General features: G+C 47.0%; 1 protein-coding gene across 9 annotated transcripts in view; it reads right to left on the minus strand.

The window, feature by feature from the left end:
* The window catches only part of FAM117A (family with sequence similarity 117 member A), a 43006-nt gene extending 17361 nt beyond the window's left edge, over positions 1-25645 (minus strand). For 2 of the 9 annotated variants that reach the window (XM_033410919.2, XM_049701508.1), the window contains exons 1-2: positions 25149-25296; positions 76-245 (exon numbers count right to left, since the gene is read on the minus strand). Coding sequence is in view for 7 of the 9 variants with exons in the window: in XM_049701508.1 (XP_049557465.1) it covers positions 76-245; positions 25149-25271 (293 nt within the window). In the remaining 2 variants the exon portion in view is untranslated. Of the gene's footprint in view, positions 1-75; positions 246-3231; positions 5581-10507; positions 10620-14733; positions 14819-25148; positions 25297-25376 lie in introns of those variants that run through there. The other 7 variants (XM_049701511.1, XM_049701510.1, XM_004282640.2 and 4 more) reach the window with 7 other exon arrangements.
* Positions 25646-25970: the final 325 nt, after the last annotated feature.

Below are 25970 nucleotides of genomic sequence, written 5' to 3' on the forward strand. Positions count from 1 at the left end.
GTCGACCCAAGGCCTCCTCGGCCAGCCCACCACCCCACCTTTATCCCTTATCCCATTAGCAGAGAGCTTCATTACCTGGGTGGCCTTGTCATTGGTACAGCAGGTGAAGGCCCCATCAGCATCTCGTGGCCACTGGCCCAGAAGGTAGGAGCTGAGGATGGTGTCCAGGGAGAACGTACGCCGGACCTGGGGTGGCTGAGGCCTACACACTGGCTTTTCTGGGGCCACGGAACACGGGACGCTGGCTGGAAGAGAGCACAGCCCGCACACCTGGACGTCAGCATGAAGGCAGCAGACACAGTAACCAACCTTCCCTCTTTTAGGAAGCCTCACCGGACTGCTGCATCTTCACTTATATTTACCTCCCTCCTACAGAATTTGAAGCAGCCCATAAAAGCACATACAGCGTGATGAAAGCTCTCCTGACTTATCCAGCTGGTCTTTGTCACTGGAAACAATTTACACCATTTCACACTGGACGAGGGGTTACTTTACACATGTCTTCTTTCTCCTGTTCCTAATGGACTACAGACTGTGAACTCCCAGGTCTCCGCACTGAGTTTCCTGAGAGCAGGACTGTTTCCCATCATTAAAGAAGTAACTGGAAGTGGACAAAAACCAAGTTTTCCTCCATCTTTTATCCTGCCTTTTATTTCCTTTTATCTCCTGCCTTCTTCCAGCACTGATTGCAAGGCTCCTATGTACAAATTCAACCCAGTTAACTGAAGGACTCTTCCTATTTCCTTCAAGACCATTAGCTCCAGGGAACCTAGGTGATTGAGACAAAGAGAACGACATAACTACTTTCAACTATCCAGGATCCAGGAGAATATCCAAGTCTTTTGGTTCTCTCCTCTGTCTCTGACTTCTGGCTAAATAGAACAAAAATAAACCAGTTACAAATCCACTTATTTTTCTTTTTACCTTGACTAAAGCTTTCTGGGGGAAGGTAAAAGTTGAAACTGTTGCTAAAGTCTAAGCATTCTGGAATCATCTGTAAGTTTCAGTCATCTGGGTTGACCGTGTTTTCCGCAGCCACATTCAAAACACACGACTATCTTAAGGTCTGTAAGGCTCTTTCCTTTAAGCAGAGCAAAATGCTTTCACATCTGTACTAATCTCTTGATAATTCATGTGTGCATTAAGCACAGCAAAAGAACTGGGGACTGTAGATATAAATAAACTTGAAGAGCTTTATATTAAAAAGACACTAACAGGTTGGCAGGTTCCTCAAAAAGTTAAATATAGAATTACCATACCATCCAGCAATTCCACTTCTAGGTATATATACAAAAGAATTGAAAAGAGGGTCTCAAAGTGATATCTGTATACCCATGTTCATAGCAGCACTATTCACAATAGCCAAGAGGTAGAAACAACCCAAGTGTTCACTGACAGATGAATGGATCAACAAAATGTGTTCTATACATACAATGGAGTCTCAAAAAGGGATGAAGTTCTGAAACATGTTATACCATGGATGAAACTTCAAAACATTATGCTACATGAAATAAAACCAACACAAAAGGACAAATATTGTATGATTCCACTTATATGAGGTACCTAGAATAGGCAAATTCATAGGGACAGAAAGTAGAACAGAGGTTACCAGGGGCTTAGGGGGAGAAGGGAATGGGGCATTATTATTTAATGGGCACAGAGTTTCTGCTTGGGGTGATGAAAATATTCTGGAAATGGACAGTGGTGATGGTTACACAACATTGTAAGTGTACTTAATGTCACAGAATCATAAACTTATAATGGTTAAATGGTAAATTTTATGTTATGTGTGTTTTACCACAATAAAAAAAGGAGAGAAACACTAATAATACTATCTTCTCCAAATCCATTTAAATATTTACACACATTTTGACATAGTATAATGAATACGAAATGTATTACATGATATTCTGCTTTGTTCTACCCATTTCCAAGTATCAACAATCTACATATCTGTCATTTTTAAAGACTACATAATATTCCACCAAGTTGATACACAGTAGTTTGCTTAGCCCCTCCCATATTATTGGAGGTTTGAGAGGTTTCCCCCACCCCAATTTGAATATCATAAATGTTATTGCATGGATAACTTTTAGTCTCAGGTTTTATCTAATTCCTTACATATTTCTAGGTCATTTTCCTCAGCCATCATATAGTATGTGCTCATTTAAAACAAACTAAAGGGACTTCCCTGGTGGTGCAGTGGTTAAGAATCCTCCTGCCAACGCAGGGGACACGGGTTCGATCCCTGGTCCGGGAAGATCCCACATGCCGCAGAGCAACTAAGCCCGTGCACCACAACTACTGAAGCCCACGCGGCTAGAGCCTGTGCTCTGCAACGAGAAGCCACGGCAATGAGAAGCCTGTGCACTGCAATGAAGAGTGGCCCCTGCTCGCCACAACAAAGCCCATGCACAATGAAGACCCAACACAGTCAATAAATAAATAAAAATAAATTTATTTTAAAAAATAAATAAATTTTAAAAAATAAATAAATTAAAAAAATACAAATTAAAAATGACTTATAAAAGTAGTGGGGGGGGCTTCCCTGGTGGCGCAGTGGTTGAGAGTCCGCCTGCCGATGCAGGGTATGCAGGTTCGTGCCCCAGTCCAGGAGGATCCCACATGCCACGGAGCGGCTGGGTCCGTGAGCCATGGCCGCTGAGCCTGCGCGTCCGGAGCCTGTGCTCCGCAACGGGAGAGGCCACAACAGTGAGATGCCCGTGTACCGCGCAAAAAAAAAAAAAAAGTAGTGTGGGGAATTCCCTGGCAGTCCAGTGGTTAGGATTCCTCACTTTCACTATTGTGGGCCCAGTTTTGATCCCTGGTCAGGGAACTAAGATCCTGCAAGCCATGTGTTGCGGCCAAAAAAAAAGTACTGTGAATTGTGGAAAATTCAAGAAATATGCAAACAAACAGAAAAAACTGCAAATCTCAAGACCCAGAGATAATCACGGATAATACTATGAGATATATATCCTCGGGGGCCTTGCCTTCTATGTACATGCATGTATGTGTGTGCGTGTGTGTGTATGCTTTAAAATGAAAAATGGGATTATACTGTACATATTATTTTGCAATGAGTTTTTACCTTATATCATAAACACCTTTCCAAATCAATATATACTGACCTACAACACACCCTTTTAAATGACTTAACACTCTTTAAACTCTTCAAAGGCTTTCTTTCAAAGACAGTACTCATAGGCCTTGTGTTCTGGTCCCACTTACCTTTCCTTTACACGCCACTCCTCTTCAAGATCTCTATGTCCTGGACAAACTACACTATGCACCATTTCCCACCCATGTCTTGGGCCTGCCCTCCTCTGAGGTTTTGCACATGTGCTCAGGGCTGAAATGTGATCCATCCATCAGGGCCAGCCTAAACATCTCCACCTCCACGGAGCTTCCTGAGTCCCCTGGAAGGAATGTCTCAGGATTTTCTGATTTTCCCCAGTACTTTGTACTCTTCTAGTACTTCCCAGTCTCTATTGGATTACAAGTATTTGTAAATCCCAGCTAATAAACAACCTGTGGCCAAGGGCTGTCTAATTTATCTTTGAACCCCACACAGCATCTAGAGCATAGGGTTGGAGATTGGCAGATGCCTAAGTATTCTCATAAAATCAAAAACCTGTTACTATCAGGGAGAGCCTGCTCTAATTACACCTGGATTCTAAGTTTGTGTGCCTTGCACATCCATGCTCACCCTGCTCCCTGTGAGTAAATCCCCCTGAGCTGCTTGCCCCCTTTCCTCTCTCTGAGGCTCAGGGAGGCCCAACCTCTTTCCTCCCCTCCCTGCACCTGTCACCCAGAAAGTTAGTGACAGGCACGCTGGGTTCAAGCCCCAACTGCATCCCCTACACCGGCATTTCAACCACTCGTTTTTCTATCGTGGGCTTAAGATCAAAAGGTGGCAATCTGGATACTTCTGGGAGATCCTGACCCATGCCGGCAGCCTGGCCAGACACCAAAATGCTGTCCTGTGGTTCTCCCAAACTGTCTCTAAGAGCCCACTGTTGAGGCAGGGGCCCTTGAAGGCAAGTTTACAAGATTACATGACAGAAAAGCAATGAGGCAGGTGGGAAGCAGATGAGCCAGAGACTGGCAGAGAGGCCAGAACACCATGATTCTAACAGCTCCTTCACTGCTGTCGGAAGAAAGAGGGCTGGGACTCCAGGGCTGAGAAAAAAGCACTGGGGAGAAAGATTTCTTGGGGCCACCTCTCTCAGCCCCTCAGCAGAAATTGCTGCAAAAACCTCCTTTAGAAATGTTTCCATCCTGAGGCCCTACGTATGCCCTTCTAACTTTGTGTGCCTTGCACCCTAAGTATGTATAATACTTTCAAGTTTGTATAATACTTTCAAGTTTTGCCCCCTCCTCACAAAGTACTTGTGTGTGTACAGTCTTTTGTTCTCCTAAAGGGGCTCCAGAAAGACTGATAAGGAGACCAAGGCACAGAGAAGTCCAGTCTCAGATTGGACTTGGTCGCCCAGAAAGTCAGGAGGCAGTCCTACATCCAAATCCAAGCCTCCTTCTTCCTACATCAGTCCACAGGGCTCTTGGCCCTTTTGCATCAGGAACACCTCCAAGGGTGCAGGACACCTGCCTACATACCTGAAGGAAGAAATGCCTGGCAGCTCCTTCAGGGAAGGGAGTAAGGAAGGAGACCACATAGCAATTTTTTGTTTGGGGTGTTGGTTGGTTGGTGTTTTGGAGAAGCCTTTGAAGCCTAGTGGGAAGGATTCTAGTAAACCATATGCCCATTTTACATCTTCCCATCGATACCCTTCACAGCCCACCTCATTCGCGAGTTACAGGAGGAGTCCAATTTCAAGGGCAGTAATCAGAGATGACATTTTACTCCCCAGCACCCCCGGGGTTGGGGAGGACCCAGGATCCTGGAATTTGGTATAAGAATCCAACCACCCATTTTGATCAACTCTACATCCAAATCTGACCTAAGTTATTCATAAAGACTCTGAGCGCTTTGTCGGTTCTGACTTGCTCCTCCGTATACAAAAACAAAACAAAACAAAAACACGAATACAAAAAAAAGAAAAAGGGGAAGGAAGGGCGAATGGGGAGAAACCAAGTACCCCAATAGAGAACCAGCTGCCTCTGACCCAGCCCCCTCCTCTCTGCTAGGCCTGCAAGGATGTTGCTGCATCTAAGACAAACTGGAGGACTCGCCTCAGTTTCTTTTCCTTAAATGAGACCGCTGGGCCTCAGACTTATTTCTACAGTGACTACATCCTAGCACAGGGTGCCGGCCCAGCTCCTGACCAGCCGCAAGGTGACGGAATTCCCTTCTGTCTCAAAGCGCTCAGCAAAGCCCCAGCTCCCCTCCCAAACCCCCACGTTCTTAGACCCTTTGAGGTGATGAAAGTGCATGTTTCCTTCACGCCCAGAAACTAAGGGAGGGGGCACTTCAAAAAGATGAGATTTTGGGCTTCCCTGGTGGCACAGTGGTTGAGAGTCCGCCTGCTGATGCAGGGGACACAGGTTCGTGCCCCGGTCCAGGAAGATCCCACGTGCTGCGGAGCGGCTGGGCCCATGAGCCATGGCCGCTGAGCCTGCGCGTCCGGAGCCTGTGCTCCACAACGGGAGAGGCCACAACAGTGAGAGGCCCGCGTAACGCAAAAAAAAATAAAAATAAAAAGATGAGATTTTGACAGGAAAACTAATCTACCACTTATTAAAAAAAACCCACCCCAAATGGTTTGGTGATGACCTGCTAATTTGGGCACCAGAATTGATTAAGGGCGAAACCAAGGTTCCCTCCAAACGCAACACAAACTGAAGCCAAAGCCAGACATTGACATGTTCTGTGCCATTCTCGAAGGGGCCACAGGCTGGAGCAGTGTGGCCCCCGAATATCTGGGAGGGGCTCAGGTGTGAGGGATCTGGTTCTGACTGCAGCTCTGCCCTCACTGTGGCGTGACTGCAGCCCACACCTCATGCCCTCCCCCCTCACCAGGCCTGCTCTCCCATCGGGCAGGCAGGAGCACAGTCCCAGCCTCAGTTACCTCTCAGGGACGCTGTAAACAACGAAAGATGAGATGCAAAAAGGCTTTAAAGTCTTCATTAGATAGATCATGTCAAACCAATTACCAATTACCAATCAGTCAGCCCCTCCCCACACCACAATCTTTTAGGACTGAAGGTGTGGGTGGGGAAGGAAGAGGAGACATGCAGGGTGAGTTCCAGCCACCACTGTCCCCTGGGAAGGCCCACAGCTTCAGTCAGAGCCCTTTCCTTTCCTAGTGTTGGTCTAACCCAGCCAGGAGAGCACCCAGAGTGAATGATGCAGGCGAAAGAGAGCCGCTGGGAGGCGTGGGCATCAGCAGCGCTGTCAGCACCGAGACCTCCCTCAGTCGGGAACATCCTCTAAGAAATCTCACAAGTGAGTGCAGTTGAAATAGGGGCTCCTGGGCTTATCCCTCCCTCATGGGTGCACCCACCGGAAAGATCTGGGGATGGGGTTCTGCCCTGCAATTGTGTGATTATGGTTAAAGGAGAAGTGTTGAGAAGTCACAACGGTTGCTTGTGGTCGGAAGATGAACTGGTTTCATTTCTGGAAAGTACCCCTCTCAGATTTGGGAAACAGGACAATTGGCTGCCCTGTCTGAGAAGAGACGCTCCTATCATGACAGGCCAAGACAAAGCAGCAAGTTGCGGGGCCCTGGCTGGGTGGCTGCGGGAGGGTGGGGTGTCCTGTTTACAGCGCTGTGGGGTATTATCGGCCCATCGCATGCAGCAGCCTCCACAGCCCAACCACCTGGCGAAGCTCCCTGGCACAGGGCCAGGCCATTTCACCATACAGCTGAGCAGTGGAGGATGCTTTGGTTCTTGGGCAACGGCAAATGGAAAACACAAAACAAAACAGCACACACCAGAGATAAGAAGCCTTAGGTGCTATCTTCCGGAGCCACTTGGCCCTGTCTCCCAACTGCTACATTTGTATGGCTTTGGGGAGAGCAGGCTCTGAGTGGAGTGGACCAGCGGTCAAGTGTCTGCTGCACCTTGGGGGACAGTGAATAGGGCAGAAACACACAAACAGCTGACGAGGGGCCTGGCACACCACAGTAGACTGACTGATTCCTTCAGTAGCAGGTTCTGGGTGCCCACCACAAACCAGCCCTGTGATAGGCACTGCAGACACAGGAGGAGCAGGACAAGAAGCTGCTGACCAAGCTGAAGTGGGGCAGGCCGATACGAGCCCCAAGGGCCAGGCTGCCAGCTCAACCTCCAGGGGATTCCTCCAGCCACTGACTCTTCAGAAGGACCACCATTTGGTCTCTGCTGTTCCCTCATATTCCTGGCTGGAAATCAGCTCAGGCCTGACCACACCAGCAAACCCCCACTGCGGGAACCCGAAGGAGGAGGGCGACAGCTCTTAGGAGGGGTCAGGGAAAGGAGGAAGGCAGCAGACGACACAGGAAGTGAGGCATCTGTGGCTGCCCTTCTCAACTTGGCCAGAGATAGACTGTGGGGTGGAGGCTTAGCAGCTTACAAGGAGAGACCAGCCGCTGACCAGAGGGTCCTGGCTGGGAATCTAGGGGGGCTACTTCACTTACTTTACTATCTTTGGGGCAATGCAGTAGAGAGAAACCTGGGAAACCAGACAAGGCTACTCTCCACCCATCCTCCATTAGCTTGAGGCTGAGTGACCGCAAAATACCCAAGAAGGACTACAGAAGGAAGAAGAGAGACAGCCAATGAGATTTCACAGGTGGCAAAAACTCAGCAACTGGCAGGCTCAGCAAACAAGTTACCAGTCACTTTCTCATGTCACTGGGCTTTGAGCCATTATTAGCACTAATCTTCTTGCCTTCCCTCTTTAAAATAACTCTCATTATAACAGAAGCTGTACATAGACAGGAGGAAGTTAAAGGAAAATTTAAAAATGCAGATTAGCAAAAACTGAAAAATAAAAACGATGCATGCCACCACTCAGAAATCACCATTCTGCACATCCTTCCTGATCTCTCCCTGTGCACCTATGTGTGCATATGTATTTTTAATAAAATGAGATCTTATTACACGTTTTTCTAACAATATGCTTTTTTCAGCCACTGATCTTCACTTCAGGAGAAGTAGGCAGGGAAAGGGCCACCCAGGAGGCTGAGGCAGGGCAGACGGTTAGACACTGAGGGAGCAGGCCCTGTCCTGTCCCGTCTCCTAGCTGTGATGCAGCACTTTTGTTGGGGGTGGGGGAGGCGGGGGGAATGATAACCTGGAGGGGAGCAAAGTAAAACAGGGATGCAGAATTTCTAAATATTCCCCAATACCAGATTTGCAGTAAGTAGGGGAAGTTCCTCCTCACAGCTTCACAGGGATTACTTTTCCATTTCAGTATGTGTGCTGGGATTAAACAGTGCAGGCAGTCTTCTGAGCTGCTTGCGGTCCTGCGCCGCTTAACTGCTTAACTCAGGGACATGTGGGTTTTGGAGGGAAGCTGTGGTCAAACCGAAATCCTCAATATGACTGTACAAGAGTTAGAAGCCCTCCTTGGAAAGCCCAAGGAGACCCCATCCATCCCAGCTGGGAAAATTAAACCTGGGGCTTTAAACACTTCTTTCAAACCCAAGCAATAGCTCATTTCAATCATAACAGGGAGAAGAAACTAAAGAAGTGAGATTAAAAAGAAGGAAGAAAAAAGGAGTAACAGCACATTTCCCTTACCAAGAAGGCTTACCTAAAGAGAAAAAAAAAAGTGATATTTGTATACACATGAAAAACTTCTCAGCCAGGACCTTAATACTAACTCCATATTTAATACTAACTCCATATTTAATATTAACTCTGTATTTAATACTGTCTCCATATTTAAGTGTGTAGCTCAGGTGAAACCTTTTCTTGCTGTGTGTCTGACTCCCCAGGATGCAGACCACATCCATGGGCAGCTGGAGAGAAGGGTCAGGAGAAACCCATTTGGAGGGGTCACTATGGGGAAAAAATGAGGAACACCCTAACTCTTCTTATCAGCAAGGAGGGAAAGGGTGATCCCAAAGCGTACGTGTGTGTGTGTGTGCGCGCGTATGAAGAGTAGACAGCAGTTACTTAGACATTTGTTCAATTCTCAAGAAGCTGCAGTTCGAAAGAAAGGAAGTGGTGTGAACTTTTCACCTTTTATCTGAATTCTATGAAGAGGAGTTCTGAAGGATTTCAACATTCTTAAAACAGGACAAGATACTAGCAGTCACTGATTGGAGCATGCTTTCCTTTGGGATCTATTTGGCCTTTGTTAAGAACAGCATAAGTAGCCATAGCCTAGCCTTCTCCATCTAACAGCAATCCTCACCGCCTGGCTACCTGGGAGGGATGAATTTCTGGGTGGCTATAAACTCAGAGGACAGGCATAAACCCTTCAGTATCTTCACTTCAGACGACAATCTGATTCTTATCAAGTAGAGGAGAAATCATGATGTCCACTTAGCTCTTTAAAGATAAAAGAGGTGAAGGAAGAACCAGAGATTGGGGAGGCTCATCTACAGTAAATCCTGTGAGAGGACAACTGTGATTGAAACCCTACTCTGATTTTTGTTCTGAATGTGTGCGCCCCACACACTCTCAGGGATTCTCTGGGTGGGAGCCCAGGAACACCCTCGTGTAGACAGGTGAACTGATTTCTCCAACGCCACAGAGCAACTTGAGACACAGGCCTTTCTTCCCCCACAGAAGACTTTCAAAGTGCATTTCCCCCCTTGTGTTTCATTGTCAGACTCAACTGTCATGACTGTCTGGCTGCCTTGGTTCAGGAACTTCCCCACGGACTGGAAGAGTTCTATTATTTTCCCTACTGGGAACCAGCACAATCAGACCTGGGTCTCGGGGACACTGTTTTACCCACTGGGCATGTAGGGCAAGTGGAGGAAGACAATTAAAAAGGAGGGATCCCTTTTCTAGTGAGGACAGTGGAAATCGAGTGAAAGAAAAAAAGGAAATAAGAATAGAATTATAGATCATGTTCAAATAGTCAAAATAATTTCTGCTTTGTGAACAAACCATGACTTATTTTTAGCTTCATCCAGCCTGCCTTCTCCCTGACCTTACGTAAACTGCCAGACAGCAACATATGTGTGAATACCTAGAGTTTGACAGAATTTGATGGCCTCATTTTGCTGCCTTCCCGCCAATGATTCTAAAAGCCCAAAGAAAATTTTTTTACTCCTCTTTAGAACTCACATCAATACTCATGTCCTTCAGTGTTAGTTTAGAACTGGCTTTATGCAGCTCCCAAAGTAACAGCTCAGTCAGGAGGAGTCAGCAATGGATGCCAAAACAACTGGGAGAAACACTGTGGGGAACAGAACACTTACATAATGTACCACATATAAGAGAATAATGTACTTTTACAAAGGGAAATCTGGTTGTCACCACCTCAAATGATCAAACTTAGCATTAGTAGTGATGGACATTCTGACACTGTGTACCTCCTGAAGCAATGTATTATGAAGTACACAGCTTCACCCACGAAATGTTCATGCCCAAGATGTTTTACCTGAATCGAATTGGGCCCCAGACTTAACTTCCCACTTGCAGGAAATACAGGAGATGGAGGAACAAGTCAAGTGCCATTGAAAGGGAACAGTCACAAAACTCCAGAATGTGGGACAGCTAGAAGGCTGTCCACACTTTCAATAAGTCAGTAATCAAAAAACCTGAAAACAAAAAGACAGGGATTGGAGGGGAATTTTAAACAGATTTTTTTAAAGACATAACCAAATGAGAACCTTGACTGGACCCTGGATCAAAAATAAAAACAAAAAAGCCACAAAGAGGAAATCTGAAAATGAACTGGATATTAGATAATATGGAATTATAGTTTCCTTATGTGTAATAATGATACTATCATTATGTAGAAGAATGGTCTTATTCTCAGGAGATGCCCTTGAAGTAACGGGCAAAGTGTCAAGATATTCACAACTTGTTTTCAAACAGTTCACCAGAAAAAGTGCCTATGGATGCACATATGTATATGTCGAGACACACATATACATAATACACACAAGAAGGGAAGAGAGATTAGACAATTGTGGCCGAAAGTTATCAATGAGTCTAAGGTGAAAGATAAATGGATGTGTACTGGGCTTACAACTTTTCTGCAGGTTTAAAACTTTCCAAGATAAAGCTGTGAGGGAAAAAAAAAAGAACTGGCTTAATTTGGAATTTGGGAAGACAGAATTAACTTTACTCCTTAGCAAGGATCTAAGCTGTTTAGCAGTTCAATCTTGGCAGGTTTTAGTCAAATTCAATTGGTTCACTGTTCTGGTCTTCTAATTTGGGGAAAGAGAAGGTGGGCAAGAAGAAATGAAACAGTCAATGAGGCTTACTAGGAGGCAAGGAATTGAAGGATGTAAATCAGTACAAGGTAGAATAAAGATACTAAGGGAAGGAGACTTTAAATTAAGAAGTGGCAAAAAAAAAAAAAAAAAAAAAAGAAGTGGCATGTCGGGCTTCCCTGGTGGCACAGTGGTTAAGAATCTGCCTGCCAATGCAGGGGTCACGGGTTCGAGCCCTGGTCCAGAAAGATCCCACAAGCCGCGGAGCAACTAAGCCCGTGCGCCACAACTACTGAGCCTGTGCTCTAGAGCCCGTGAGCCACAACTACTGAGCCCACACGCCACAACTACTGAAGCCTGCGTGCCTAGAGCCCAGGCTCTGCAGCAACATAAGTCATTGCAATGAGATGCCCGCGCACTGCAATGAAGAGTAGCCCCCACTCGGCACAACTAGAAAAAGGCTGCACGCGGCAACTAAGACCCAATGCAGCCAAAAATACTAAAAGAAAAAAAAAAAGTGGTATGTCATCCCAGGAGAAAGACCCAGATTGTGCAAAGAATTAAAGAGTTCCTATGATCCAGAAACACAGTTGGAGTTGGATATAACCTCAGATATGCCCCACCAAGTTACCCTGGGCATCCATTTGCTCATTCATTACAGGAACGTAGAAACCAGTGAGATCCCAGGGAAGATGGGTAAAAATAGCTAAAGCGAAGGTAGCTAGATCCCAAGAGGAAGATGAAGTGAATTAGAATTTATGTCTTCTTCTGCATGAGCGTAAAAAGGAAGGGCAGAAGAGACTTAATTAGAATAGGAGAGATTCCAGCTAGATAAAAGGAAGAACTTCCTGCTCATCAGAATGAATGAGGGAGATTGTAGAGTCTGCCCCTGAACAGCTCCAGGGAGAGATCATTACATGCCCCCAGAGGTCTCAATATTCACCCACCAGAAGGCAGAAGGTTGTACGTAGAGAGTTTGAGCCTCCTCTAGTTCTAGAATTCTCCAACTATTAAAGGGTAAATAAGAGATGGCTACTGACCAATTCAGCTAAATTGAAAGCCCCAGAGCCCATGCTGTTATCCGGGGCAAAATTAGTTAAGGGGGAAAAAAAGGCACCAAGTCAAAAGGAGATATGCCTTACCTAGGCTGATCAGACAGCTGTGTTGTGCGCTCCCAGACCATCTCTCAAACTTCCTCACCCAAGCAGGAGAGTATAAATAGTGCTCAATTTACCTGTGGCTCGCCACAGGCAGAAGGGCTGGTCACGTGGTAACTGCCGAGTAGACATCAGAGCTCAGAGGGCAGGTTTGCTCACTTGCTACACCTCAGTAGGTCTGTCAGGACCTCTGCTCTGGTTCATTTTGCTCTGGGCTGGGGGGTGGGGAGGGGGGCTTAAAGGAGCAGTTACACAGTTATGTCCCTCAGGGCCATGAAGGTATAGTCACAGAACTTGCCTTGCCTTCAGGGTCTAAAATCTTATTAGGGTTAACTCTGCACAACCCTCAAAGCTTTGAAAACCTGCGTGGATCATTTTGTCCCACTTGCAAAATCTTCTCTGGTTATGTCCATCTCTTAACTTCTACTGCGTCCCCAGTTTCAAAAAGGAAATACCTGAGAGACCACTACATCCCACCTAGTGATTCCCTACCTGGCCCCTGGCATTCTGGAACTGATCCACCCTGACCCCAAATCCCAGGCAAATTCCCAGGCTGGGCCTGGTAGAAAAACCCCAGTGTGTGCCGGGCAACATTCCAGGGCAGCCCCTGCTCTAAAGCCCTGGTCTTGCTGGTTGCTCAGATCTCCTAAGGGAGGCTCAAAGGCCATATAGTGCCTCCAGGGTAAACCTTGTCTGAAACACAAATTAGATGGTCCCTCTAGAAAGAGCCTTGAAAGGTATGACCTTGGGAAGATTTTTCCTACCCTCAATGTCTGCCTGAGACCAATGATAACTTCATAACAGAAGGATGCTTGTCAGGTCACCTCTCCACATGTGCTTCCAGGCACAAAGGAGAACATGGCAACACATACCACTGGATGGTGAGTTACACCATCTTCCCCTTTTACAATGGGCTTTGTATCTGCTCTTAAATCAAAAGCTGCTTAATAGTAATGACACCTTCTTTTATAAGTCAGGTAAAGAAAAGGCTTATCCTCCTGAAGCAAGAGGAGAATATGATCCAGGGAAACAGTCTGGGGTGTTAATTACCAAGACACCCCATCCATGCCTCTAAGAACTGGAAGGGAAAGCGCAGTGGTCCCAGTCCCCTCCAAACAGACAGCTCTGGCCATTTGCACGGCAGCTCTAACACAGACCTCTACACTGCAGACAACCCAGTAAGACTTGGGGGCAGCCTTTTCTCATCCTCCTGCAACCTGTCCGGATTCTGGATGCCATCCACCGGGCGCTGATTTTGGAGTGGGACAGAGCCAAGAGAATACTGGAGACAGCCTATATAGCTTGATAACTGCTTAAGGACAAACAATCTAACTGTATAAACTGGTGTAATAATATAGTAAATGCTCATGGGTCTATTTCACAGAACTGGCTGGAATCCATGAAAAAATCCTTTGATGCTAACTTAACCACAGTCTCACATTCTAGGGCGGCTGCAGGGAGGCATTTTAGATAAAGGACACATAGTAAAGATTCTCCAAAAACTGTTTTTTCTATGTTAAGAAGTAGAGTCAGACTCATTCACTTACCCCAATTCTGGAAGCTGGTGGGAAATGTCAGTAAGCAAAAATGTCAGGAATAATTCTAGTGCCTTCAAGGAGCACAGATAGATGCAGAGCATGCAGTTTGGAGGGAGAGAATAGGGGCTGGGAACAAACAGTAGTGTCTGAACCTCTAACTCTGCTTAGCGGTGATTACCAGATCCACCCCTTCTGGGGCCCTGCGGTTAGTGGAAAGTTTTCATTGACAAAGAGTGAAGCCCTCCCTTTGTGTATGAAGTTGTAACTCCGCAGGCTCCTGTACATTCACAAGGCGGTGGGCACAACAGACCGACTGGTACACAGGCAAAAAAGCTGTCTGGCCTGGCCCATAACCTGACATTGCTTTCTAGACAAAACTCGACTCCTTTTCCCCTTGGATCTCTACCATAAAAATGCGAAGTAGTATTAGTCTATGGCTCTGGCACATGAGAGTCTTCCGATTTCATGTATTTTAAGAAAATGAAGAGAGTTGAGTGAAGAGCAGAGTGAGAGTTTTCTCAGAATGAGGAAGCAGGCTTCCCTAGAAGGTACCTGGACATCCTGAACATGCTCAGTGTGGATCAGCAGCCTGCTGCAACCCTGCTAACCCCGCTGCTGGGTCAATGTGGGGCACGGACTGGGCTCAGACACACGGCCGCAGGTGCCCAATGGTTCTCAGAATCTGATGCCAACCTTGTCCAGCTCGAGCAGCAGGGACAAGCTGCAGTCTCCTACTATAACAGTCAATACCTGGGCCCAAATCCTGCCTCCGCCTCAGTGTGCTACATGAACTCAAGACGAGTCACTTAACTTCTCTGGGCTTCGGTTGTTCTTTCTGTTAAATGGGGAGAATAAGAGATGTTATAAGGATGATAGAAGAAACTTTAAAGACCTCCTGGTACAGTCAAATTAGTCTAGCGTATATTCATTTTTTAAAACTTTTTATTTGGAAATAATTTCAAACATATAGATGTAAGAATAAGACCAGTACCCAGAACACCCATATGCCCTCTACCCAGATTTGCCTATTCTTAAACATTTGACCCATTTGCTTTATCATTTGCTTTCTTTCACATGCACTTTTCCTCACATACACACTCATACACATGCTCTCCCCTACATTCACACCCAGCACCCACACATTCACACTCAAGACACACACACAGACGCTCACATCCAGATACATACACATACTGTCCTTTGTTGGGGTTTGTGTGGTGGTCTGTCTGTAAACGATCAGGAGGGACAGGAGGGGGGGAGGTTCGAGGCGAAAAGAAAGTAAGGGGGCCGTGCTACTTGGTGATGGGTCCACAGCCCTGCTACCCGCTCCCTGCCTCCAATGCAAACAGCAAGCCCTCGAGTGTTCTGATTTAGAGATGAACGAGTACACGGACAGGGACCAGGAAAAGTACTTGTTACATAAGGTAGTTGGTCACTCTTTTCCTCTGAACAAGAAAAACCACAAAAAACAACAATAAAAGCATTTAGATGAAGCATGGAAATAGCTTTATTATGTAGAATCATTTTTATAATATTTGTTATAATGGGGCTTTACCTCATGCAGTTGGGAAATAACTGGGAAAGGAAGGTTCCACATAAGCATATGGTTATTAGAATATTCAAGAATTCTACACGAAATCTGGTTTTGTAAGAGAAATAAGGAGGTAAAAGCTGTCCATAACCCTCTCTATGAAGCAGGTCAGGCACTTCTCCATGACACCACGTCCCTAGTTGGAACTTTCTCCTGAGTTCAAGTCCCTTCTGGTCCCCTTAGTGGGCACACACTTGTCTCATAAAGGCACTATCACGTATCACAACGACTCCACTCCCAGTTAACCTAAAGCTAGGAGAGGGAGACACGCCCAGGCAGAGTATGGCAGGGGTGGGAGAGGTCTGGACCAGCCATCCCCTACATGGAGGACTAAAGTGTCACCTATGACACAATGCCACCTGCACCTAGCCCCCCCCACCACAGAAATGCACCACCCACATTTACTCCTGAGTGCTTTTGGGGGGTTCCACATAGTCACACAGAAGAAAAACACCCTTTCCTGTAAGCTCCATCTTAAGAGTATCTCCCTGACATGGCCCCAAGCTCAGTAACCATGACCATGACCCCACCGAGGCAGGAAAACCCTGCTTCCTGGGCCCTAGCTGTCCCTGGTTAGCTTCTCATTCCACGTGGAAATTGCATATCTACAACCAGTTGGAAACACTCAAAAGCTGTCACCACATCACACATATAATGTAATAACCATCACCCTCCAATCAGCTGAACCAAGTGGATAGTTACTTATGGGGTGCTGAAGGAACAAACAGACTTCTCTGCAGCCCATTTTCCTCTCCAATTCTCTTCTGGTCAGTTAAACAAATGAAGTTTTGCTCCTGGAATACAGGTATATAAGCAGAAGGGAAATAGGCCGGGTGTGTGCTAGGCAGGCAGCAGAGGATGCCAGCCTGAGGAGAAATTCCCCACAGACTCTGCACACATATGTGGGAAGAGCCCTGGATCAGGAGCAAAAGGGCGTTATTAGTCACATGGTCTTGGGCAAGTCACTTCCTCTCGGGGCCTCAGTTTCCTTATCTGCAAAAACAAGCAAATGCCACCTGCACCTGCAGGACTGTGGCAAGGTTGAATGAGAAACGTTCCAGGGTACCGACTGCGAGCAACAAAGAGCTAAACACGCAGAACGCGTTGTCAAAACTAACACTATCCACACTCTCAGCTTCCCTGAAAAATGCAGATGAATTTTGGGGCCTTCCAGGGTTGGGATCCACAGACTCTTCCTTTCCACAGAAGCAGCTGCTTTAGACTTCTCCTGTGAACACAAAACTCCCCAGGATTACGGTTCTAATGAGAAAGAGCCCAGGGGCTGCCTTCAGCATTAAGATGTGCACATACCACATGGATGGCCTCACGTGGGCCTCCTCTCCCCAACTTCGAAATCCAGACGACATGATATTGTGAAAGCTCTCTGGTTGCATCCCCTCTGTCATGCCAAATGCTATCCACTCCACCCTCAACTCCAATTTGTGTGTCATATCTGATGGGCATGAGTTACAAAGACAATCCCCAAATAGGGGCTGGGCGTCAGGTTCTCAGCCAGCTTGCAGGTGTAGGGCAGGGAGCGCATGTGTTATCAGCCGCAGCTCTCTCAAAGCCGTGTGGGCGATCAAACACGCATAGAGCACAGAAAACTCTTAAAGGGAAGGCAGTGTGGCAGGTTGGGGAGAGAAGGGGGGAGGAGGAAGGCAGTGTGGCAGGTTGGGGAGAGAAGGGGGGAGGAGGGAAGAGAAGCTGCCTTTCTTTCCTTGCAATCACATTTTCATTCTGTTCAAAGTTACCCACAACTGAGCAGGTTTATAAAACCATTTTGACTAAGCCACCAGGCCCGTGGTTGGCAGGGGAACACAGGCTCCATGGATGACAGTGTAGGTATCAGGGCCTGGGGAATGACAGTGAGCATCTCTTGCCAGCATTTCCCCCATTTGGTGGGGAAAAGAGAAGAGGAATCAGCAGTGCTTCATATAAAGGATGGTGCCTGGCTTGGGAAGGGGGGCTTCCTGCCTGATCATACCTCTAAAACCACCCTAAAGCCAATAGGCAATTCTGCACCCTGGTCTAGAAAAGCTGCTAATTCAGATTTTGTTTTCCTGCTTTCCTTTGCTATACATTATAGCACTACTAGGAATTTGGTGCAAATCTACCTGGAGTGAAAGAACATCCCGCATTCATCTGTCTCCTTGGCCTCTCACCCATATCCACATATAAGCCTAAAGCCAGGTCTTCTGGCTCTTTTACAAAATCACAACAAAATCCTAAACATTGGCTGTTTCCATGGATCAACCTGGTAACTAACGGCCCAAGCTCACCCTCTGGCTTTAAGTGTGCGGCGAACAGAACCTACAGGCCTAGCGAAGACATCCATGGAAATGCCACGTCTTCGCCACCAGCTGGGCTTCGAGCCCAATGACCAGGATGAATGGGAGACCAGTGATTTGAAGAGAGAACACTAACACTTCGGGCAGGGTGGGGGGGCCTTGTAAGTAGCTAAAGAGGGGTATTATAAAGGGGGCACAGAGTGTGGGGGCCAGAAGTGGAAAAAACCATTTCAAATGAGCCTGGGGAAGTGTGGTTCACTCTCCCCACCCCTGCTGCCTTTCCAGCAACTCCATCCAACAAGCATTTATTGAGCACAACAATCCCCATCTGCCCTGGCCCTCCCTCTGCAAAAACACTCAAATCTGTTCAAGCTGCAGGGTGAGTTCCATTGCACTTGAACTTGAAACATGAGGTGCCTACCTTTTAAAAAGGCAGGCACACAATTTCCAGCATGGGGCAGAAGGGACTAAAGAGACCTGAGAAAGTTAAAGTACACAGCTGACTAAACAAGGACACACCAGTGCCACTTTCAAAAGGGAAGGGAGAGAGTAAAAATTTAATTTAATGGTAGGGAGAATAATATACTGGCCAATTAAAAAAAAAAGCCTACTAGAGACATCTCAGTAATTCTCTAATTAACCCTAACTAACACTGAATATTCCTTCACTCTATACCTCCTCCAGCTTGAATTTATCTTTTATTCACTGGTGCACATGTTAGTAATTTGCTTTTAGAGTTGTATGTTTAATCCTACCTCTGCCTCTTGAGGAGGTTAGACCTCCATGCTCTCCTGCATGTTTTCATTTAGGATCAGATGATGAGGGATGCAAGCGGCAGAGCAGGTGGTAATCTAGACCTACGCTCATTAACAAAGCTCCCCCCGGAAAAGCCACCCACCATTTGCAAGATAGGGAGTACAGGGTCAGAGAAGAGACACCCCAAACTTATCACTCTGCCTGCCAAATACTGCCCAACTCTAAGAAGCCACATTCAGGCAGGCTCTGAGAGAAAACTCCCTCACCCCTGAAGCCTGCCGCTTCAGGTCGACCAAAGCCCCCGGAGGAGTCTTCCCAGGCCTCCCCCAACCTCCCCCCTTTTAGAATGTGCAGGCAGAGCTGAGCCCAAGGCACTCGCCACCCCTGGTGTCAGCTGTCTGGGGCTCAAGAGCAGGGCAGGTTAAGTGTCTGCACACAGTCCAGACTTCAGTTCCAGGTTCCCCAGGGGCTGGAGTTGTAAGTTTTTCTATTATGAAATACTTTGATAGCATTCTTTTAAGTTCGTTGAAGCCACCCTTGATTGGCTGTGGTGCTCCCACACAGTAAAATTCGATTGAGGCGTACTCAGGGCCTAAGAATAAACATTTAAATGACTCCAAGCTGGGCATTCAGCTTTGTAGCGACCCTGAGGAAAAGTGTGGAGGAGAAAACAAAGTGCCAGGAAGAGTTTTCAAAACCAGGAGGTTCACTGAGGACCATGAGCTTGAATCCTGGGTGAGAGCAGCCAGCTGTGCAGAGCTTCCCACCAGACAGCTGTTCCCAAGAACAAGAGCCCCTTCACAAGCTCCACACAACTGGAGAGGAACTGGAAACAGATAATTTACAGCTTCAAATATAATCCAAAACGCTTTTCTCTCTGAGATCAGGATTTGTTTTGGACCCAACAATGTGACTAGATTTGGCTAATGTTTGGTTAATTCATAAACCAGCAAACCAAATAATGGAGCCCTCTGTGAAGACTCAACTCAGGCAGAGGTGGAAAGTTGACCAGATTCCCCACTCAACTTTGCTTTGCTTCCACTCTTCCCTGCTCCCTCTTCTATCCATCTCAGAGGGGGATAAAACTTACTAACTCACGAAGAGACAGTCCAGTCTCACTAAACTAACTTGCTGGTGGTCACCCACCTTCACTCTGAAACGGGAAGGAAACACAAGGTTTTCCCTTCCAGCCTTTTCAAAGGGCTCCAAGCTGCCTGTGGAATAAGAGTAAGCCCAGGTAAGTCTAGTAAAGCATTTGAGCTACTGTCATATAGCATTTGATATATATGATAGTGTCAATAAGAACTCAAAAACCAGGCCTGCCCCCAGAATATGTCACACCCTAAAGTCTGAATCCTTTGGCACCAAGGCTCTATGTGAGAGCTGTAAGAATCCAGAGGATGATGCTCCATTAAGATTCCCTGGTGGCGCAGTGGTTAAGAATCCACCTGCCAATGCAGGGGACACGGGTTCGAGCCCTGGCCCGGGAAGATCCACATGCCACGGAGCAACTAAGCCCGTGTGCCACAACTACTGAGCCTGTGCTCTAGAGCTCATGAGATACAACTACTGAGCCCGTGTGCCACAACTACTGAAGCCCGTATGCTTAGAGCCCATGCTCCACAACGAGAAGCCACCGCAATGAAAAGCCCACGCACTGCAACCAAGAGTAGCTCGCCACAACTAGAGAAAAGCCTGTGCGCAGCAACGAAGACCCAACACAGCCAAAACTAAAACAAATAAAATAAATAGATTAAAAAAAAAAAAAGAGCCAAGGAATAGTGTGGCCTTGGTGCCCATCACATCATTCATTATAAACTAGCAGAAAATGAAGGTAAAGTGTTCTCTGGCTATTAAAGCCCACCAACCACTTTGGCAACGCTCATATTGCCACCACAACTATGAAAATTTTGCAATCAATCCCGCCTCAAATTTTCTAGAGGACAATCTATATCTAGAACCAGAGAGAACAATGCCCTCTTACAGCCACACCCCACTGTTGTTCTCAGCCCTTCTCCATTTGACCTCAAATGGTTTAAAAAATCCTCGCTCTATGTGACCTGTGGAGAGCTTCCGTATGTATAATCCCTTACTGTCCAAAATACTGAAGAACACATGGACGCACTCTCCTTTGGGTACCAAAAAGATAAAGTAGTTAGGCATCTTAGCCCCCAGTTTCAAGATGCCATCATTGGTGATAACATTTAAGAGTCAGATATTTCAGCAGGGCATTTTGCTGACCATGTGCCTAGTGCTAGCAAAGCTGTCAAAAGCAAGCTAGCAGTGTCAGGCTGGGAAGTGCCTGGTGTTTGATGCCTCCCAAACAGAAGCTGCCTCAATCACAGGTTTTCAAAGCACAATTGTAGCTCTTAAAGGATTTTAACTGCAGCCCAAGCTTCATTATAGCAAGATGGCTCCGTGGCATAGAAAAATTACACTCTATTCTAATCTCCAGGCTGTTTCAAACCAAGGACCATGGTTTGATGAGGGCTTCGTCTCAGAGCTTCTAATAAGCAACCTCCTTTATGTGGTTCCATACCTCTCGAAACACCCATCCCCTAAGGACTAAGTTTACAAGAGCACTGCAAGGAAAGGAGTTTAATAATTACCAATAGCATTTAGTAACAATGCTGCCTTACATTCATTGAGACAACCATCCTGGAGAACCTAATGGACATTTGAAATAAACCCTTCCTATGTCCCTGTGAGGAAGTCAGTACTTGAGGGCAGCCATGACTACCACCAGCTCTCAATGATCTGTTCAGAAAAATAAAAGGTAAGGAGAAAAATCCAAAACAGGAGATAAGCCTAAAGTAATTTCCAACTGATTTTGAAATATGTTCACTGCAGTTGTGGGTTGTTAGATTTGGAAGGAGGGTAAGAGGGGAGGAGATGCAAATTTGCCTAACAGTTAAGCTTTTATGTAAATCTAAACTAGTTTATATCTACCGAACACATGTCACCTGACAAGGGTGGGGGTGGGCAGCATGGATTCACATGTGCTGATCTTCTATAAAGATTGAGAACTGACTGGAAGCTGATGATCCCCCTTTCTTTTTCCCTAAAATATGAGTGGGGATACAGGCTTCTTAGTTTTCTTTACCCCCTTAGGATTTTCTGCAGAGGTGTAACTACACACATTTGAAACTCATCTTTTTAATAGGAGTATTGGTCAGGAACATCGTTGAAGACAACGAGTAGGCCAATTTTTTTCTGAAAAGTGTCATGTAGTAAATATTTTAGGTTTTGTGGGCTATTCCGTCTCTATCACAACTACTCAACTCTGTCATTGTGCGCAACTACTCAAATTCTGTCAGTGTGCAGAAGCAGCCACAGTCAATACCTAAATGAAGGAGCAGGGCTCCATGTGTTCCAATAAACCTTTATTTACGAAAACAGGCAGAGGCTTGGATTTGGTCTGCAGGCCATAATGCCAAACCCCGGTTTAAGAAGAGTCTGGTGGGCAGAGGAGGCACTGGACTCCCCCAGCACCCAGCTGGCCAGTGGGGCTGGTCCACTAGAGAAGAACTTGCAAAGCTGTATTGAACATTAGCTTCTGGACATGGATATGGAGACACTGAACAGAATAGGTAAGACTGGAACCCAGAACAATTCACCTCCTAGCCCCGTTTTGTCCATCATCAGTGGTCCTGGAAGAATATAAAAGTCAGCAGCCTCCAAGTGACTAAAGACATAAACGAGAATTTAATTAAAGGGGAAATTGCAGTAAGAAATTTATCCTGGATTTCTGTTACCCACTAGTAGCTCTTAGCATCTTAGAGTTGACCTTCATTTTTCTCTCCACTCTCTTCTACCTTCCACACCCCTCGCCCAGGCTTGTAAAAATGAAGCCATTCCTCACTTTATGAAGACATCCCTTACAGATAAATGGCCACAGAAGGTAAATCCTGCTCTTTACATCATAACTCTTTTTTTTTAAAACAACATCTAATATACCTAGTCAAGAACACAACAGGGTGTGTGGTGGAGAGATAACTGCACAGCCCTGAGCACTACGTCACTTTGAGATGGGAAACAGAAAGTGACGACACTTAATTGTTCCTAAAACTCCGTCTCAGCTCACATGCTTTTTTAAACAGTTGGGTTTCACAGCCCTGTTTAGAAAGCTCATTTTAAAAGATGAGCGAATAAAAGTGCAAGGGGAGGCCCTGAAATTCTGAAACCTGCAGTACTGGTTTCAGACCAATATGGGTTTGCTCTTTGAAGCCTGAAAAGGCAATGGGCTCTGGCCAACAGTGCTCTCACCTTGGCTGGGTGGAGAGAATAACAACAATATAAGCAGCAGCAAACACTTCAGAGTACCTTCTACTTGCCAGGCACTGTTCTAAGCACTTTATAGTTACTGACTCATTTGATTCTTACGATGTAGATATTATTATTCACACTTTACAGATGAGAATATTGAGGCACAGAAGTTACTTAACTTCCTCCAAGCCACACAGCTAGTAAAAGGATTCGACACCCAGGTAACTGGCACGCAAAGCCATTCTCTTAAGGGTTTATGACTGCAAGGCTTTTACTTCTATCACATACATCCTATGGGCCCAAAGGAAACCACTTCTGCCACTTCTCAAGGCCGAGGAATGGAAACAATCTGAACACACATAAAGGTAAAAGTTAACATTCAGAAGACCTGATGTGCTCCCAAACCAAAGGCCAGGAACATCTCCTTAATGTCTGGCCACAAAGAACTCCACAGGCTCAGGCCACTCTTTCCTCCTCCTGTCTTTCCTCTCTCCTGCCTCACTGAGAACTATAGATAATCCCACTACAGACCAGGTAAGTGCCTTATTAGGGTCTCTGGGATACTAATAAGTGGAGAAACAATCCATCAGCCCAATCCATAAGCAAGAGATCACCCAATCTGCCTTAAATCACCCAACAAATTGTGCAGAGCTCTAGCTTCCTATGTTTTTACCAGTATCTTGGGTTCCCTGGCCCTAAAAAAGGAACAGGCTATGTGAAGAACCCAGTCATCCAAAGCTACACTCTTCTTTCCACAGTGTCCACCAGTGTTTGTCCTTTAAATATTAGTTCTATAGTAGACACAAAATAACTGCTGTTAAAATATGACCGCTAATAGATTTCCAACTAATACACAGGCAGGCTTTCTGTTGATTTCTACTAAAAGCAACTAAGGTTCAGGTGCTTGCTGTTCTACTAACTTCCCTGGACTCCAAGGAAGCTCAAACAAAACCAACAGGTTTGTAGTCTTCTGGTTTGCTTTACAGCAGTTCATGAAAGGCATGAGTTTATCTGGGCATTGCCCTGCTCTACAGATTCTAGGTATACTTTTACTAGTTGGTTACCATCTTGCTACCAGATTTGACCAAGTTTCTGCGTTCCAAGATGCAATGCTAACATTTACAATGAAGTCCAGACAGACTTGGATTTTCTACTTCAGAGACCCTCTTAATCCCATTCCTACCTAGGAAGGCACCGTAGCAGCTACACTTTCAGGAGGGGGTGTGCTGAAACTAAGTTTAGTAATCACAAAAAGCTCAAGAAACTCTGCTTTAGAGAATGTCATTAACCATCAGATGGCAGGGACCATGACTTTTGTGCGTTTGGTAGACCCTGAGGCTTTGGAAGTGTGCAGTGATCTTTTCACATTTGGTGTGAATCAAATGCAAGTCTCACTTTCAACTTCTTGCCAACCTCCTCATGCAAGTAGGTTCCTTTTCCCATTCCTAACTGCCTGCATTTGCAGGGGATCCATTACAACTTTGAGTGTGAAAGCAAGATTAAGCTTGCTCTCCCCTAGTTTCCCCATATCGACCACATTATTAAGCTGCTATCAAGACATCTTTTTGGTGCTGTTCAGAAAGTGTGGGTATTTGCCACAATGTACTTGAATGTAGCCCTCACCCCACTGCCACGTTGACTGACATGCCCAGGACAAAACAGCCTTGATGGGGGGAGGAGGGAAAGGCAGGGGGCAAACTACTCAGGTTCTACACACACACACACACACACACACACACACACACACACACACACACACACACACGCAATGGTTGGAAGCCATATTAAGCAGGTCAGTGATCTGGGAACATACAACTTCTGGGCCAACCAAAAGGAATGTAGGGAATAGGAGCGGAGCGTTTGTACGGTAGTAAAAGCCGTTAAACTAAGTTATTCCAACGGCTCAGAAGAAATCAGCTCCAGGAGGTGGCAGAAAGGGAAGCCCACGTGAAGTGGTGGGAAAAGGAACTCTAGAGCTGCAGAACGGGATGCTGGTGCCAAACTCAAGTTGGAGAACTAACACATAGCTCCACGGGGCTCTCCTCCATGCCCCTCCCCCTTCCCGTGCAGACATCCAGCGCCCACCGGCTCCTCGCTCCAGCTCAAACCCTACACAGGGCGCCCCCATCACGCGCAACTCACTCCTTCCTCACACCTCGCTGCCACCCCTGCATCTTCCACTCACCCCCACACGACACCTCTGCCCACTTTTCGGTTACGCCCCCAAAGCCAGCCTCCATCTGCCAGGTTCCTTCCCTCACCTCTCGGCCCCGACTCCTTGCACACTCTGTCCCGGCGGTGCACTCCGCGTTCACGACTCCTTGCTTTTGCTCCTTCCGTCCTCGCAGACTTTGCGCGACCCCCTTGCTCTTCCTTCGCCCCATCCACTTCCCCCTCACACTTCTCCCCATACCCCTCCCCCCAGTCACGCGCCCCCCTCCCCCAACGGCTCCCCTCACCCCCCCGCACCCACTCCACGCCCGACTCACCTGCGCGGCCACCCCCGTCCCGGCGCTGGTGCGGCTGCTGCAGCTGGAAGGGGACGGTGGCCCTGAGCGGCTGCAGCCCAGCCCGGGGGGAGCCGGCGGGGGCTGGGGGAGAGCAGCCCCGCCGGAGCCCCCCTGCCCCTCCGCGCCCCGGCCCCCAGGCACCTCCGCCTCTGCCGCCCACTGCGGCCCCCGCCATCGCCCGCCCGCCTGACTGCCGGCCTGCCTCGGCCCCACAGTGAGCCCCACACAGCCCCCCAACCCCCGCTGCTGCTGCTTATCTGCCCTAGGAGGTGGAGACCGGCCCCCCTCAGCCCAGAGCCCTCATTGGCCTACGGATCCCCAGACCCCTCCTCCCAACCAATCCTCGGCTTGATCTTCCCACACCAGAGGACGATTGGTCGATATGCCTAGCGATCCAACCTAAGACCCCACCTCCACCCCACCCCTGCCTGCTGTCCCACGTCCGAGGGTCCGCTGATTGGTCCGTCCGGAAGAGGGCTGGTTTTCCGGCGCCGCCAATGAGAAGACGCAGAAAAGGGGAGCGTTACACCCAGTCCCAGGTAGTATGCAAATACGATATCACGTGACGTCAGG

This window comes from Orcinus orca, chromosome 19, assembly GCF_937001465.1.
Source record: "Orcinus orca chromosome 19, mOrcOrc1.1, whole genome shotgun sequence".
NCBI classification, from domain to species: domain Eukaryota; kingdom Metazoa; phylum Chordata; class Mammalia; order Artiodactyla; family Delphinidae; genus Orcinus; species Orcinus orca.